The sequence below is a fragment of the Ursus americanus genome, chromosome 3 (assembly GCF_024610735.1).
Source record: "Ursus americanus isolate L20-20 chromosome 3, mUrsAme1.1.p, whole genome shotgun sequence".
In the NCBI taxonomy this organism is placed as follows: Eukaryota; Metazoa; Chordata; class Mammalia; order Carnivora; family Ursidae; genus Ursus; species Ursus americanus.
The window spans coordinates 87101921-87120325 of NC_142129.1; the positions used below are offsets into that span (position 1 = coordinate 87101921).

General features: G+C 45.4%; 1 protein-coding gene across 1 annotated transcript in view; it reads right to left on the minus strand.

The window, feature by feature from the left end:
- Positions 1-228: 228 nt before the first annotated feature.
- LAMB1 (laminin subunit beta 1) overlaps positions 229-18405 on the minus strand; it is a 66423-nt gene continuing 48246 nt past the window's right edge. The window contains 10 exon segments of the mRNA XM_045793474.2: positions 229-537; positions 701-860; positions 2166-2342; positions 5011-5152; positions 5375-5582; positions 7413-7557; positions 8177-8380; positions 11010-11251; positions 12117-12301; positions 14784-15153. Of these exon segments, the coding sequence (XP_045649430.2) occupies positions 401-537; positions 701-860; positions 2166-2342; positions 5011-5152; positions 5375-5582; positions 7413-7557; positions 8177-8380; positions 11010-11251; positions 12117-12301; positions 14784-15153 (1970 nt within the window). The 3' untranslated portion in view covers positions 229-400.

Consider the following 18405-nt stretch of genomic DNA (forward strand, 5'->3'; position numbering starts at 1 on the left):
GGGGCTCAGGCTGTAGCCTTCCCCTCCGCCTGGGCACCCCCCCCCCCCGGGAGGTGATGTTTGAGAGACAGATGTGGGGAGGATAGCAAACAGGTAATAGCTTGTTTATAGACAAATTAGGGTCCCGTGGAGGCAGTCTGTTTATAAAACCACCTTACATTGAAAATATCCTTGCTTCAAGGGATTCACTAACACGAAGTCAGTAAAATTTAAGAATTATCCCAAATATATATTTATACAAAAGCACTGTACTTTATTTAACTCCGTACAAAATGTGATTAAAAACATTAAATAGGTATAGGTAATGAGTTGTATTTTAAAGATCATGAAGTCAGTTTTTTAAATGAAGCTCTTTTCCTCTGGTCACCTCGGCCCCCTTTGAGCCCTTCCTCCTCCTCCTTTACAAGCAGGTGCTATAAACAGCAACTTTCTGGCTTATATCCTTTAGGAGCGAACGGACTTCTCCTTCCAGTCTTACTAATTCTTGAGCCTTATCTTCTAAATATTTTTGATTGTCCTCATATTTTCTTTCTAAATCTGTGGGACATAAAAAGAAAAGGTCTGAGCAAATTATATTCAGATGATCAGCTTACCCTTTCAGCCCGTAAGGCCTAAGACAACAGATTTGCAACCTTTTAAATAAATGCTGTGCAGGTCTTGATTTTACAATACGTGGTGACAGCGCGAGCCTGAGACCCACCTTTCAGGAGCTGCAGCTTGCTGTTGGCTTGAGCCAGAAGTGCTTTCGCTTCATTTTGTAGCATTTCAGCTTTCCTTCTGGCATCTGCAGATTCTTCGGTTTTTTGAGCAATTAATTTCTCTACCTTCTTATACTTTTCATCAACTTCACTGTCCAGATCCTGCAGTTCCATTTAGACACACAGAGGGGATACATGTAATCACTTGACATTGAGTATCCTTGTGGCAAGCTCGGAAGGGACTCAGGCTTTAAGCTATGGGTGTAAATAATTAAATATTCTGAAACTGTGTTTAAAATGAAAGACATTTTGGAGTGGTGGCAGGTCTCCAGGGCTAAGCCTCCTGTCAGTTAATATTTTTCTCTAGAGACGTTGCAAGACAATTACGTGGCGGTAAAGAAGGTGGTTTGCTGTGATATCAGAAAATCCATTTGAAGAGCTGATAGGACCATCTGGATCGTGACTGGTGTAGGGTGTGTAGAGATTTAAGGGAAGTAAGGAAGGGGGAGATGAGAAATTGGTGAGGGTTTGACAAGGTGGTTGCAGGTGCTTCTTTTGAGAAACGCTGTTCAAACAATAGCCATTGACGGAGGGATTTCAGTGTCAGGAGGTCTTTGCCATTTTTGGAAAAATGCTCTGTAAAAAGACTACTAGGGAGACGTATACTCTCAGAACTGTGAGAAAGTACAAACCATGATAGAAAAAACGGACAGGGTAGTACACTTTTCTTACTGTTTGGTTCTCTTCAGAGGTGGAAGGTGGTCACCCTTCTGTAATGCCTAAAAACTTTAGTCAAGATTTTTCCTTGAGGTTACTGTAAATTTCAGTTTATAACTCCCTACTATTCATTTAACAGTTGGCACATTCCCCTTAAAAGTGTAAAAAGGTTTCTTTGGAGATAAACATTTGCCCACTGAACATGTGTTTTAATCATTACTTGGCTTCCAATGAAAAATTTGGGTTGTATGAGATTTTCTCTGCAAAGTGTAGCACCTTTCAGTAAGAAGCAAGGGGTGGTTAAGTCAGAATGAGTGTAGAAGACATGAGATTTAGCTCCCTGCTAGTGGTTCTGACGGACTCCTTCAGCTTTTTCTACCCTGCTTTTCAAGATTGCTCCAGGGGCCCAGTAATTACCATATGCCATAAAGGCCTTCCTGATCGAATTACCGAAGTAATAAGCTCTGGGTGCTTGTTTTAAGACTTCCGCCCCTAAGTTAATTTTATTTTTCTGTCTCCTTATCCAAGTTCGGATATGAGGGTTTAGGTCAGGCTTCTTGGCCACCTTCATATCCACTCCCACTCTTCTCCATCTGGGTCTCTAACGACTGCTATTTCAAAACAGGTCACTGGGGAGATTTCTGATGAGTAACTGTTGGGTCTGCGTCCCTTCCTGGTTCCAAGGAAGGCAACCAGGAGATGTGTGGCTCCTGTACGAACACAGCTGTGAAATTACAAAGCTGAACCTACCTCTTTAACATCATCTGCGCTCTGCTTCACAGTGTACACCACTTTCTCGATATACTCTGCCTCCCCAGAGTTCTGGGCCGCCTTCCGCTTCAGTTCTTCCATGTTCCTCTCGAGCTCGCTGATGCGCTGGGAGGCGTTGAGCAAGGTCTCCTCAGAAGCAGTGGCTTCAGACTCAATCTACGAGGATAAGGTCAGTCACCCAGCAAGCCCTTAATTTCACAACAAGTGGTAGGGCGTGCTAGGAATACAAGTTCAGAGGAAGAGTAAAAGACGGCTATGCTGGTTTACTCTGGACCCAAAGAAAAAAAATCACTAAAAGGAAAATAAAATTTCAGGAAATCTTCTATAAAGTAAGCAACTTTATTCTTTTCATAATTCTGATGATCTGTCTAGGCTGGTAGTTCATGTAAGCTTCTTACTGAACCAGCCCTTAGACAGCTTGATATGTTGAGAAAGCATGTTAAGGACACCTGCAAGCTTTGGCTAAACAATGGTCACAAATAAGCAGATGGAAGGATTTCCACAGAAATTTCCAAATTCATGTGGGGGGGAAAATAATACCTCCCAAGTCACCTTTCATTTTTCTTGTCAACTCTAAATGTTAAACTCGAGGGGAGGCTATGGGTCTTCAGAAACTACCTGGAAAGTTGAGTGTTACTACAGGCAGACCAGGAACGTTCTTGAAAAGTCACTCTAGGACCGTGAGATGGCATGTCATCTGGAATCCATAAATAGTCTTTTAGGGAAAAAATAGCTGGGTAATTGGAGAGGATCCACATATCTCTTTTCAAAGAATAATCAGTCAACAGTTGATTTTTAAAAGCTAGCTCAGGTAAGCAGTCTGACCCAAGACAGAAGAACCAGTTTCACTGAGCACCTAGTTTTTTGTTGTGTTTTTTTTTTTTCTAATTACCTTCAAGGATGGGTCTAGTCCATAGAATTAAGTCTGAAACTAATCAATATAGACATGGCAAAATTTGTTAACCTAAAAGTTTACCCATTAATTTAACATAGAAAAATATTCTTAGGGAGTAGTTGTTATAATTCTTAGAAGATAAGCTTTATAGTTTTATTTATAAATGAGTGAATCGGTTTCGACAAGCTTTCATTAATAGCATAGTCTAGTTTAGAGATTCTTTTTGCTTCTTAACCTAAAACACTTCCTGTCCCCCAGGGTCCCTGAAAACTATCATTATTCACTTGCATTGTTAAGCCAAATATCCCACCTATAATTTGATTAAACCCTGTATTTTCCATTTTGCTTTTCGGAACTTAATTTTTTTTTAATGTTTCTTTATTATGTTAGTCAACATACAGTACATCCCTGCTTTCTGATGCAAAGTTCGATGATTCATTAGTTGCATATAACACTCAGTGCACCATGCAATACGTGCCCTCCTTACTACCCATCACCAGTCTATCCCATTCCCCCACCCCCCTCCCCTCTGAAGCCCTCAGTTTGTTTCTCAGAGTCGGAACTTAAAAAGATTTATTTATTTTAGAGAGCGTGTGTGCCTGCAAAGAGGGGGGAGGGAGAGAGAATGTCAAGCAGAGCATGGAGCCCGGCTCAGAGCTCAGTCTCAACACTGAGAACAGGACCTGACCCAAAACCCAAGAGTTGGAGGCTTAACCAACTGCATCACCCAGGTGCCCCAAAATTTATAAAGTCACCTAAAGTTCATTAAAATGTTAACAGCACACAAAGAAATTTGCAAAACCCTAGAGATAGAAAAAACAGAATAATCAAAGGGCTTAGAACATAGTCTGGTGGAAACATGTAATTTTTCTACACTTGAACAAGAAGGGGCCTTATGTATACTCAAAATTTAAGAAGGGAAAGTGGCCAATGACGATAGAACTGGGGAGGACAGGTTTGTAACAACCAATGGTAGGAAAAGCAGGTTGAAAGACCACCTCCCAGGTTTTAAACATTAGGGGTTGTTGGTCTGGTAAGTGTGACAATGCAGACTAATGGCATCTAATTTCAGAGCATATCCTGAGAAGGTGGGTAGGGATCAGAGGAGTCCATTTTTATAAAACAAATGAACTTCCTAAAATTGGATGGAAAGATTTGCTTGTAGGACTGCTTTTTGAAAAATGAAAATTATATTTTCATTTCTTTTAAGTGATAGGATTTTTAGAATAAAGCATTAAGTGCATGTGAAAAATTCTTCGTGTATGCTTTTACTAGTCAAGAGAATTCTGCATATGATAAGTTTCTGGGACACCTGGCTGGCTCAGTCAGTAGAGCATGTGGCCCTTGATCTCGGGGCTATGAATTCAAGCCCCACACTGGGCTTAGAGTTTACTTTAAATCTTCCATGCATTCTGAACAAAACAGATGGTTCAACTATAAGATCCCTATTAGGTTCATCTAGAACTGGGGACTAAAAGCATTTTGACCTTCATGGCTTTCCAGCAGTTTTAAAAACAGTAAAATTTTGTGAATGCTCACCTCATAAATTTTGAGATACTGGTCTTCACGACGTGGGTTGCTTTTGGGCTGCTTTATAACAGCAGGAGTTTCCTAAAACTAAATTTTGAAATTAATACTATCCTCCGATACTATTCAGTAGTCTATGTGAGTCCTTGAAGGAACAGGAGATAAAAACATACACACTATGAAAGTGAAGGGGGCTGAATGTTCCAGTGCCTTCAGGGTCCTTTTTTCCCTGAAAACATAATGCTTTTAGCCCCCGTGCTAAGAGAGTCATTCGGCTTTAGTGAAATCAGAGCCGTCCTTTCATGCACTGCTGTAGGAGTTTCCACATCACCATCAAACACGCTTACTCTCCAGGTAGAGTCTGTGAGTGTTCTGCCCCCACAGGAAGGATTATACTCTTACCGAAGTTAGCAGGTTCTGGGTTCCTTGGATGTCTTCAACCGCTAGCTTAATGGCTTTCTCGGCGGCGATCTGGGCCTTCTCTGCCTCCTCCAGCGCCTCCTTCACCGTGTCAGCTGTGACTTTGACATCGGTTGCGTTTTTGCTGAGTGAAAGAAGGAGATGATCTATGTAAACATGAAAAATTTTTTTTTTTTTTTTAAAGTTCTGAGAGGAAGCATTTCTTTTAAAGAACAGCCTTCTTGGAATGACCCAGAGAGACTCACGGAGGTCATTCTTAGAAATTTCTGTGGTTAAAGAAAGATTTTTTTACTCCCTGCTGGACACACAGCATAAGCCCCCTAAATGCCCCACCGTCTTCACATACCTGGCTCTTTTAGCTTCTTGCAGCAGCATCTCCGCTCTGGCCACGTCCGCAGCGCTTTGCTGTAGAATAAGCTCGACCTGAGACAGGCTTTCAACTCGTTCCCGAATATCTTCGGTCAGGTTCTGTAACTGCTGCGGGGTGCTGGGCATTTCCATCTTCAGCACTTCGTTAGCCACTGCTTCAATGCTGTCCAGATCCGCACTGTCCTCTGTGGAAAGCAAAGAGGTCCGCATGAAGTGTCACAGTCACGGATGCGTAACTCACTTCGGGGCACACCAGGTGACCCACATTCCGGGGTGACGCCAAGATGTAGGCACTTCCTGTGTAACTATTTATAGTCTGAGTAGTTACATGTGGAAAAAGTAACTACTGGAATTTGCTGTAGACTGGGAAGGTCGAGGAACTGATCAGGTTTTGAAGGATAATAGGATTTGAAAGAAGATGGACATCTCTGGAAGGAGAGACTGTATGGGCCACGCATGTCCTGTGAAAGTCAAGCAGAGCAAATGGTTCAGATTACAGAAGAGTAAAATTTTAGAGCGAGCACTCACATGCAGATGGGGGAAGGGGAGAGAATCTCCAGCAGACTCTGCGTTGTGCGCAGAGCCTGACACGGGGCTCAGTCCCACGACCCTGAGATCATGACCTGAGCCCAAACCAGGACTCGGAGGCTTAACTGACAGCCACCCAGGCGCCCCGAGTAGCACCAACTTTGAAGTGAGGTTGGAAGAACAGCTAGGAGAGTACTGTAAATGCAGAGGTAAAGAGCTGATATTCCTTATATAAATTAACTGGATTCTGCTAGTTACAGGAAGGGAGAAGATCCAGTCAGAGAAGAGAATCTGATAGCATATTATCACAGAAGCCAAGGAATTTCAAATGTCTACTGTGAAAAGTGGTCAGAAAAATGCCCAAGAGGTTAAGCTACGAACATGCCATTGATTTAAGGGTTTTTTTTTTCTAACTATTAAAAAACGTAAAAATGCACCCCTCAGGGTTTAAGCACAGGAAAATATTTGATCACATGTGGCTGCCACAGGATATTTTGTAAGCTATCCAAAGGAGTACCATTGGCTCCTTTCTTATTGCCCATTTTCCTTGCTAACAGAATACTATTTTGTTCAGGCACCCACCTCTAAGGGAAGGTAAACTTAGAGTTAAATGCTGATTAGTCTGCCAATGATGGCAATCCCATTCCATTTGACATTATGCGTGGGATGGGATGCTTTTCTGGCTGGTGAGATTTATGGAGATGACTGCTCTAGGCTTCTGGGGAAGATTTCCTTCCTTTAAAAGATATACAACAGGTGGTCTCTTCTTCCATTAGGTATTATTGAGGCTTTGTGGCAAATTTGAAACTTTGGGCAGCCACCTTGTAACCAGGAGGAAGTGGCATGAGAACAAAGCAGATATCCTTCTACGTGAGCCCCAGAACTTCATGCTATGTGATACAGTGTGCATCTTTTTTGACTAAGTCTACTTCAGTTAAAAGTTTTGTGTAACCTGAGGCCAAAACCATCCTTTACTGGTAACACTCGGACTGTGACCAGAAACACTTAAGAGCTCGACCACAAACTAGAGATTTTCTTTTTCTCTATAGAACACGAAGCAATAGAGCTAACCAGAAGTATGATGTCCTGCAAATAATAGGATTGCAAAGCTCTGCAGGCAACATCAAAATAAGCCACTACTTTGAGGATCTAATGAGATTACACAGAATGTCATTAGATCCTCAAACAGATTCCGAATTCAGTTCTCTCCACGTGTGCTTGACTTGATTTCCTACTTGGGTGGGTATCCCATCTGTGTCTGCGTAGCATCAGAGGAGACGACTTACACACACACAAGCTTAAGAAATGCCAACATTTCTTAACATGGATTTTTTTTTTTTTTTTTTTGAAATGTGACTTTATTCCCAGCCAGAATTGATTTTCTCTAAAGTGTAGCCTTGAATTCTGGTCTCTCAAACAGACTTTTAAACGTTTTTTATATTCAATGAGAGGAAGAAATGTCTGAAAGTCAAAAACCAACTCCTTACGGGTCAGAAAGTTTCTGATTTGCTTGATCAGATTCCTCAGGTCCTCGTTGCTCTTGTCCACTTTTTCTTTGGTAGCGTTGGTTTTCAGCAGGACGTTCTGAGCGTTCAATTTTGCCTCATCTGCCCTCAGTTTTGCTTCAGAGACCTAAATATGAGGAATAAATGACCCAGGGAACGACTCACTCTTTCTACGGCAGACCAGAATACTCTAAATGGCCTACAAAATGATGCTGAAAAGCTATGCATTTGGAACCATGGGTTTTAGAAACAAATGTCTCTCGCTCAGCTGTCCTGTGTTCCTCTGTAGACGGAAGTCCTCCGTCTACAGCTGGCCACACAGTGTTCTCATACAGATCAGGCTGGGGCATAAACATTTTCTCCAGTTGTTTCTAACTCCTCCAGAACATTTGGTGGCCTATGAAATACGATGTTAACATGGTCGCTTTAGAAAAACACTGCATTGCTCAACATGAATTTTTTTATAGTACAGCTCAATCTGTTATTCATAACCCTGGACGCATGATAAGTAATATAATGATCTCAAATCATTGTCATGAGAAGAGAGCAAATTCTTAAATGTTCTATGAAGAAAACCTCCCCGTGTACTTTCTTTCCCTGACCTCACAAAAGCCGGAACTTTCAGACTTGACATGTCCTTGCCCTGCCCCTTTCATTTCACCCTGGAGAACCGATCTCTCCCTTCCAGATCCTCCAGCCTGTCAGTGAGAGCCAACACCACAGAGCGAGGCTGTGCACTGAATTACCATCTTGGAGAGCTGCTCCACCTCGGCCAGCGCGCTCAGGACGTCTCGGTCGAAGTCCATGGCTTTCTGCCAGGCTCCGTGTGCCACCGTGACCAGGCCCCCGCAGCCAGGTCCCCCACACTTCTTCTCGCCTTCATCCGTTCTGCAGCCAGGGCCGCCGCACTCCGTCTCGGAACACGAGGCCCCTGGGGGCGTCCCGCAGGTCTGCAACGAGGGGGAGCAGGCCCTGGCCTTCAGAGAGGGAGTCTGCCGCTCAGCACAGCTGTGCAGGGCCTGGGTGGCCCCAGAGAGCGTGTAGGTGGTCCTCAGCAGGGGCGCTTGGGAACACAGTGTTCAAGGGGGAGAGAGGAGCCCGGAGCTTAGGAATAAGCTGACCTACTCACTGCCAAGGAAACAGTTTACAACGCTTCACCAGTGCCTTCTGCCCCGATGAACTGGAATGCCATCTGGGCGCTGTGTGGGGTGCAAACATTATCTGCTGCGAGGCTGAAATCTGCCAAGAGGAGAGCCAAAGAATGCTTCCCCTTTATCCTAAAGCATTGGATTAAAAAAAAAAAAAATAGGTACTGAGAAACTTTTTTAGACCTAGCACCATGGTCAACTGTTCTGGTCCATAGAGTGACCTAGAAGGCTCCTTATCTGGCCTTTTTTTAGACCTTCAGATCTAGTGAGGAAGACAGGCTCACTCTCCATAAAACAGCCAAGAGGAGGTCAGATGCTGTAAGTGGAAAGGAAAGCAGACAAGGGGAGACCATGGAGGGTTGTAGTCATCGGGGAAGGATGAGCTGACTGGTGAAATTTGAGCAGGGGAAGTGGGAGAACATTCCAGATATGAGAGGGAAACAGAAAACAGTAGGAACAAAGGTAGATTTAACTTTTACAAATAAGCAACCCCCGCCCCCCCCCCCACAGTTCTCCTTCCCCAGATTCCTCTTCCTTACCTACCAGAAACTTCCAAAGATCAGAGCCTGACCATGGCATACACACGCAAATGGATAAATGATAAGTTTGCTACATGATGGAAAAGGCTGAGCAGGGGGAGAACTGTGCAGCTGTCCCCTCACACTGAACAGAGGCAGTGAAAAGCAGATAGTGCTTCCCCGCAAGGAAGGTACTCTTTTTAAGAAAGAAAAAAGTTTTTCAATACTCAACTCCTTAGCCTAATTTTATGATGATTATAATCCCATTATATCTCTAATAGTCTCTCGTGTATCTGGTTTATAGCACATAAAAAGCTTCAGAAAAGAAAGTTTATTCTTTGTGCTCTAGAAGAACATGGACCTTAAGAAAAGCACAAGGCCTCAGGGACGCTTTCTAAAAACAATCTGACAACACACGAGGAGATCTGTTTTGTATCAGCTGACAGGCATGAAAAAAACCAACATGGGTCTAGCTGAGTACACACAAAGAACGGAAGGTCCTTGAAAAACACAAAGGGACAAAAACCTCTCTACCCAAGAAACGTCAGTATGCAACCTGTAAAGGGAGAGGTCAGGAAAACTCCATACATCCAATGAGCAACCAGAAGCTGGCCAAACCCTAGGTTAGCTCACCCAATGGAAAAGCAATCACGGGAAAAGGGCACCCGTTCTTACGGGCCCCACTCCCTCGCTACCCTCTGATCCAAAGCAAACGTCCTTCAGCACGCCCAGCTGCTTTCACTTCAGTGTGTGCATTTTATTTGTGATTACTGGTTTTTATTAGAATTTCTAAGGAAGGAATCAATCCTGGAAGGAAAGAAGATTGAGAGAACTGTCACCTCACGCTGTATATACTGAATTTGTCCCCTAGGAAGCACAGTGGACACACTGCTCTGGGCCTCCATGTTTCTACTCAACCATGACAGGAGATCTACCTGACTTCGATTCCCACTACATGCTATAAAGTGTGATAACACATAACCCTGTAGGCATCGATGACATTTGGCACCGTACAGTAGTGGCGGTCAGTAGTGTTTGCCAACTGCAGAGAAAGCGAACAGGTGGGGCAGGTAAGGAGGCAGGGAGGGAGGGGGCTCTTCACTCAAGACAACATCCTAAGGAAGCCTCAACTGTCCCCCAGCTTCTCTGCATCCATCTGCCTCCTGCTTCTGTTGTCCTCTGTGTTCCTAACGTAAGAACACAAGCCCTAGTCTGTGAACAGTACCCTCCAGATTCTCTCAGTAGGTGTCCTTCCCTGAAAAACAATAAGGAAACGAGGACGAAACAGGCAGAGTGTGGCATTTGCTGGCCTTCTGCCGGGTCTCCATTTCATGGGCTCTGGAGTTACTCTCTAAAAGCTTCTGGGAAATGAATGGAGTTACTCTCTAAAAGCTTCTGGGAAATGAATCTAGTTTCGCGGTTGGTCTCAGGGTTAATCTTCACCAGGTAAAGTTACTGGAACAAAGGAACATTTTGATTTACACCCAGGGAAAAAATTCTTGTGCTCCTTTAATTTTTAACAGTCTCTCCCAGAATGGTTCCCGAATTGCTCCACAGAGAAGGGAGGTCGCACTTCGAATCAGAACTACGTGAAAAAAGAGACGTGCACCCTTGGAAGGGTTCGCATTTGAATAAGAAGTCAGCAATTCAATGTAACAGTCTGGGAAAGTAGTCCTGATTCTTTGTATCACAGAGAAACCTCTGGAAGCTGGTGTGTGGGGCAGGTGCGGGGGTCGGGAAGGCGGATGCTGTTCTGATCTGGCTTGGTGGTGGACACCCATAGGTGGTCCAGAACGGAGGCCAGTTTCACTTCTGTGGGTTCATTTGCAAAGTGAACAGGATTACAGACACAACAGGGTGGTTTTTCTTCCTATTGCATCATAGCCTTGGGGCCAAACCCTCAAAAACCTTACCATTTCGGCAGCCGCTGAAAGGTCTAGACTTTGTAGTTTGCCTGCCAGTTCATCCAGAAGCCTGGCCTGTTCCTCTTGTTTCTCCCTGAACTGGGCTTCTCGATCCATCATCAAGTCTTCTACTCTGTCCCGGGTGAGCGCCGACTGCTCCACGGTGCTGTTGGGATCTGTGGTGGAGGCGTTCACCCTCTCCTCTGCCTCTAGAGACATCTGGAAGTACTTGGTAATGCTATCCAAGGCACCTAGGGCACGAAATGAAATTTCCCGCAGTGAAACCTCTTGTGCTCGGTCTCAGGAATGACGCCCGGATCTGGTGTCTGCTGCCCTCAATTTACTGTATGGTTCTGCTCTAAAATTCAGGGACTAAAATCTTTGTGAAGAAACAGAACTTTCCCCCCTTGAGCAATGGCTATCCTTTGTCCCATTAGCAGCTATCCTGGCTCTGGGGGATGCCAAACATCTGGCCGCAGAATTAACTCAGTCATGCAGATGTTTCTACATACAGGCAATCTTCCAGTTCTTTCTCAATAGCCAACAGAGCCAGGCAGCCTGCAGATTACATATCCAGATATTTTTTTCTCTTTTCCTAGTCATTTAACTATTTAGATGCACTCAAATGGCTAGTATGACATATATAAAACAGCATGGCATATTTTGGCTTTGAGGACCTAGCCAGAAAGATAAAGGATCGTGCATAGAATAGGATGGTTAGTGGGATCTGACGCTGCAAAAATTCTTTCCTCATCAGGCAACATTCTTGAATATAAAAGAATTTGCTGAAATATCGTGATTTCTGAACTATTTGAAAGAGCCCATTTCCAAGAAACGCCAAGGTGGTTAAACCATCCACTGAAAACAAATCAGGAACCAGATCCCATTCTGCCGCTCGCTCCGGGGAACCTCTGCCGTGTCTTAAGCTCTCCGAGTCCCAGGTCCCACGTTTGTAGGCGTGGACTATAATCCTTATTTGTGCCAGAGACGCGGGGAGAAAAAGCTCTACGATTATTAGAAAGCACTGCGTTTTATTCTGAAAGTGCCGTACTAGGGGGGCAGACAGTGGGTTACATCCATTGTCCGGGACTGCGTATTTGCACAAAAAATGCTCACCCCGAATATCTGAGTTTTTGATGAATTCCAATTGCTCAGCAAGCTCTTTCACTGTGTTGTCCAGGTTTTCTGCTTCTGTCTGCAGAGAATCTAGTTCTCTGGCTGTGCTGTTGCTTTGTGAAGCTGTGTCGGACAATTTCACTTCTACTTGAGCCATCTTTTCTGAAACATCTTTGGTTAATTTCCTGTAAAGAGGAGGAGACATTTGCCAAGTAAAATAAACCAAAGGGGAGTTTTGAAGTCTTGTTTTTATATTTGCTACAAATACCGTGCCCCTTACTCTAATTTTAAACCCATTCCAAACTTTCTATTTCCAAGTCCTGGGTTTTATTCTCTTGATCATTAAGAGACTGTATCAAATCTAACAATTTTTCTTTCTTCAAAGACTTTGAAGAAAAACACAGACGTGCCCATCAGCTGTGTGGTGGTGGAAGAATCCTGAAGGGATTCTGAGCACCTGAGCAAAGGTCCAGGGCATGGAGCTCCGGTTTTGAATGTAACAGTGTTAAGCCCATACAGTCCCACAAACTCAAAAGACATAAGTGACTCCAGTGTAGAATCATGCCTCCCAGCCACCTGCCAAAAAAATGCTCTTATCTGAATCTCAGGGATCACCTTCAAGATGGGACATGCAGAAAGGAAGTCTCACAGCCACCAGGAACCACGGGAGTCACCAACAGGAGTTTTTCATATACTTCCCCGGTGGTGAGGTCCCATCAAAGGACCCTCCTACTTCTACCAACAAGCAACCCTTTTATTTCTCAAAAGAAAGAAGTTAGTATCTACCAGGATGGACTTTGATACACATTCAGCTTTCACAATATTTCATTTGTAATCTAAACCCAACTGCATTTTCTTCTGTATTTCACATCTCCAAAGCTGTATTTTAAGCATCTATTTGTATATTACTTATAAATACTGTGTGTGTGTGTGTGTGTGTGTGTGTGTGTGTGTGTAATCACAGCGAAAGTAATATTTAAGAAGACCTCAGTTCTGGGCTTTACTGGGTCACCTAATTCAATGTCTCCTCAGGGAAATACTAGTCAGTATAAAACACTGGGAAAATGTAGGGGGGGCTGAAAGGCTGGGGACCATTTGAAAAATGCCATGTCAGGCCGAGGTAAAATCACAACCCAACTCAAAAAGTACTTAAAAGGATTTGCATGTTAAATTACATTTTATAAACCCAGCCACTTTTTCCTGAGGCAATCATAAGATAGTTTCTTTTTTCAGTGCCTTCTGTTCACCTGCTGATTCACAGAAGGCTTTCCTTTCTTCTCAGCTCTCCTACAATGCTACGATTTTTAAAGAAATCAAATCTAACACTGTATTTTTTAACAATGCCACTTTGGAGCCTAAGACACCCATCTTTGGATGTTGTGTTGAATAAAGATTAATAAAACCAGTTTCCCTGAGATGATTACTGTCCCTGCGATGAGATGACTAGCGAGGGTAGTAACAGTGCCATTTCAGGAATGTAATCTCTCCTCTGGCAGGCTCTCAAAGGACACCCAGCTTGTTTTGTTCTCCCTTGGGTGCATGAGACCAAGGCCAAAAATCAGGTCTTAAATAGGCTTGTGCTCGAACACAGCCTTCCAGAACTTGTTATTGCTGTGTTAGGAGACTGAGCTGTGCACCGTCTTTTTAATGAGCTAAACTTCCTCATTAAATGCATTATCACCCTGTATCAGATGTTTCCTAACGCTCTGGTCGACCACATGCTCTTGGACACAAAACGTCCGGCTTGGAACCAAGGGACCAGCTACTTGAAATCTAGAAGGTCCAGGAAGGATCTCCCACGAGGTGCCTAAGCGCACGTCAGCTATTCCCTTGCTGCGGCTTACAGTGCTGAAATGAAGAGTCCATCTGGCTTCCTAGAGAGGCTGATTCTGGTCCCATCACATGGAAAATGTGGAAAGGGAATTTCCAGGAGCAGGAGAAATGGTCGAAAAATGATCCCCGGGAAGTTGAGCATCACTCAGAGCTCAGTTCTCTCTGCTTTCACTGGCAAAACAGACCCTATGCAGAGAGGATTACCCAGAGAAGGGCTATGAGGGGAATTTTCCACTGTGGTGAATTTGATATAATCAGAGAATGGAGCACTGCTCTAGCGAGCCAGCGGCAGAGCCGCAGAAAGAACTTGGAAATAGGGGTCTTGCTGTGGGTATGAGTTCCTGGCTAGGAGCAACACACAGTAACAACGACTTGCATTCATCGTGTTCTTGGCAATTACACTATCGTCTCCTAGATCAACCCTTCTGCTGCTCTGTAAGGTAAACGTAAATCCTGCCTTCCCCTCCGTAGGAGGGAAGAGAGACGCAGCCTGAGTCATTCAGATTCTCTGGCCTAGCCACTACCCAAGCCACAATGCGTTTACGGATCCTCGCGCTCGGAAGCCGCCGTCCTTGCCACGCTGCCAGCTCGGAGCACCGTCTGCAAAGAGGCGCGCTGAATGGAACCCGCGCACATTCCACGGTGCAGCCTCCGGAATTTGGTCAAAGTTCACTCGCCCAAATGCCTGGAGTAAAGGCTGCTGGAGAGCCACTGACCCGGCATCTGTGTTCGCGCACAGCGCAAGCCACGCTTTCTGATGGAGGCACCGAGCCTGGCGTCTCTCATCAGGTGGAAACGAGACTGAGCGCGCTCCCTGGCCCAGGGACTACTCACTCTGCTTCCTCAAAGAGATCCCCAATGTTTTTCAGCGGCTCCGCGGCGGGGCTCTGGGCCAGGATGTCTCTGATCTCGTGGACTTTTTTCTCCACCGAGTCCACTGTGTCCCGGTATGGCCCGATCACACCACTGATCTTCAAGGCCTTGGCTTTCTCCAGGAACTTCTGGGTCCGATTGGTCAACTCGGCGATGATCACATCCCAGAGAGCGAAGCACTGGTGGCAGGGAGCGCAGTCGGGGAAGACCCCTGAGTACCCGCGCGTGCACTTGTCGCAGCGTGGACCCTCGACCCCCTCGACGCAGACGCACTGGCCAGTGGACTGGTCACACTGCGGTGTCTCAATGCCCCTGGGGTCACAGTCACAGGCTGGAAGGGAAACAGCACTGGATAATCCACTAGATCACAAACTTCCGCGACAAAGACCGGCATTCAGAAGCCGCAGTCCTGTTTTCCCCAAAGGCTTCGGGAGAGACTGGAGCAGCGTCGTTCCCCAGCACAAGCATTACCTAGACACGTGCTAACCACTTACTAACAGTAATAATTTCTTTAAGGTAACACGTAGCATGCCTGGCATTGTGGAAATGGTTTACACGCGCCGTGTCACTGAACCCTACAGGACAGGTGACTTGCCCCAAGTCTTACAGCCAGGAAATGGCCAGGCCAGGATTCAAGAATGTTCAGCCTGCTGCAGCGTCCAGTCTGTCCTCTTAAGCTCCCGCCCACCTCTGCCTCCCTTTGCTTTGGTCTTCCCCACAGACGCTATCAGGGCAGACAACTCAGGTGACATCCTGACCACACTCACGGACCACTCCTGACACCCCCCGCCCGACCTGGTCACCAGACAGAATGGTGACTACCTGATGAACTGCGATGACCGTGACAAAGAGAACACTCTATGAGAAAGAAGTCGCAGGCATTCTAAGTATCTAGTTTAAAGGCTTTCAATTAGGTAGGGTGTGTGGATATCCACCACCGTGATAGCCAGGCCCAGCGCTAAGAGCACGGGCGCACGGGATGTCAGAAGCGAGAGAAGGGACCGGGAGCCAATCGGCCCCCACTTCTCACTGGTCTGACAGGGCCGGCACCTTAGCCACAACCAACCAGTAGAGGGTAAAATCAGCGTCCTTGGCCAATGGACCTCGGCTCACGTTACTTATCACAATGCCTGTGCCATTGAATCTTGCCTTAGAGCCCCAAATCTCAAGAGACTAACTTTTTTTTTTTAAAGATTTATTTTAGAGGGGAGGGGCAGAGGGAAAGGGAGAATCTCAAGTCACGGGGGTGAATCTCATGACCTTGAGATCCTGATCTGGGCCAAAGTCAAGAGTCGGACGCTTAACCCACTGAGCCACCCAGGCGCCCCGGGATTAACTTGGTATTTCACAGTATTTGTACAGTGTCTGAAAAACAAAAGGCCCATACGAACATCTCTGGCCTTAAATCCTTTCTGGGAAAAGGTGGTGGATACAAAAATATACAAAAAACCCACCTCCCCAAAACAAATATATTATTTCCCTGAGGACTCCAAGGGCAGGAGTCCATCTGACACCATCGCTCCCATTCTCTGTACCGAGCACTGGGTAACCTCCAACTAGCGTTCAACGGTCTTTGCCAACTGAGGTTCTAACTTCATTTTCGGTACAGGCACGCAAGGGACATTTACACACCCCTATAAAACAAAGTCCTCCTCCTAAAAACGCAAGTTCGACTGTGGCAAAACAACACATTCATAGTCTCAGTGTTGGAAAATCTTCCTGGGTCAACAGCCACTCTTGGTCCCTGAAAGACTCACTAATGAAACATCTTCCAGAAGCAGTTTCCCAGAGGGTCCTGAGATTTGCTCACTAGTCTCTACCCTCTAAACCCAGAGAGATGCGTTGGTCGCCCATTCATGGGACCCTCGCCACGTCCTGCCTCTTATTACTAGTTTCTCTCTCACTGCCTTTGTTGGCCAACGCCACTGAGCAAGTCTGAGGAGTGCCGCAGTGGGGCTAGAAGGCTCCAGCTGTCCGGCGGCTGCGAATCCTGCCTTCCCCACACCCCAGCTATGCAACTGAGGAAACTGAGTCACCGACCTCACATCTGTAAAATGGGGTAATAATGATACCGACCCCACAGGCTCGCTTTCAAGATATGGAAGAGCTTAATTCCAAAGTGCTTAGAGGAATGTCCAACTCACTGTGAGCACTCAGTGAACATTTTTATTATCCTCACTTTCTGTCATGCAAATGTCTGGTAGCTTCCTGATCAGAGTGTTGCTTGACCACATTTCCATTGGGGAAAAAAAAAGCTGTCACGGCCTCATGTTTATCTTTGTATACTTGCCAATAACATCATGATTTTTTTCAAAGATTTAAACTACAGAATAGTCCAGTATCCAACCTTTGGGTTGAAAACATAGCATTCCCTTAGTGCCTTCGGTTTTCAAAACTAAACTTTTTTTCCCCTTAAGCATATTGTTTCTTTCCAGGCACTGCTGGCATTTTATTTTTCCTGTATTTTGGAGGGACACTCTTACGAGTCAGGGAGCAGCTTGAGCGAGCTGTGAGTAGCGTCAAGGGTGTTCCCTGCACCCTTATTTCTAGGAGATGTTCCCGGAGAGAAGGGTTCCATGATCAGTAAGTTCAGGAAATCCATACAAACCAACCTCAAACAAACCTCAGCACACTGAAGGCTCAGGAGTTCTGCAGGAGAAACCTCGTTTCAGGTCGTTTTTACCCAGCTGTATCCCAAACTCATCTGACCACAGAATCTTTTCCTAGTGGAAGAGTGGGAGACCCCCCCCCCGAGAAATACCACTGCCTTCATCAGTTTCTGAGGATCAGAAGAACAGGAAGAAATTTGATAATGAAGAATTAACATTGTTTAAATTTAGACGATTTGAACATTTTACCAAACGTTTGGTAAATTCAGACATCTTTCAGACAGCCAGAATTTACACGGGCCATCCAGGTCCTAGAGCCTGTCAAACTTGGGCGTACAGGAGAATCACCTGGAGGGTTCATGAAACACAGGCTGCTCCCCCCCGATCCTCTCCCCCAGATTCGAATCCCTAGGTCTGGGGTGGGACCTGAGAGTTTGTATTTCTAATGGTTGCCAGGTGCTGCGGACACACCTGTCCTAGCCTTCCTCTTGTATGTTAATGCATGCTTGTAGGGGGGGAAAGTAGGGGAGAGGACAGTGAGAACGGGAGAGGGAAGGAGGGGGCAGGCAGGTAGAGGTGAGAGAACGTGTGTGTATTCATCCTTCAAAGGGTGGAGCCGGAGCAGAGGCAGGACTTTGGAAGCTGACCAACGCCGGCTGGTGCACAACCCTAATGACCTTTGTAAGAAGAGGAATGCGTGACGCCATTTGTAAAGAAATGCTTCGACCCCCGCTGGTCCCAGTGAGCGGAGCCATGCGGGCCTAAGTGGCCCAGGAGACCTGTGCCTACTTTACCCTCTCTCTGAGGCTTGGGACAACGGAGGCAGATGGTGCACGTGCTTTTAGTTTAGAAAAAATTTTCCCCATGGATAATGCAAAGGCACACGTTAATTCAGCCCTAAAGAGGTTCTTACTGAATTCATACTTGGGTCAAGGGATGGGTGCATATATTTTTTAATTTCTCTAATAATTTTT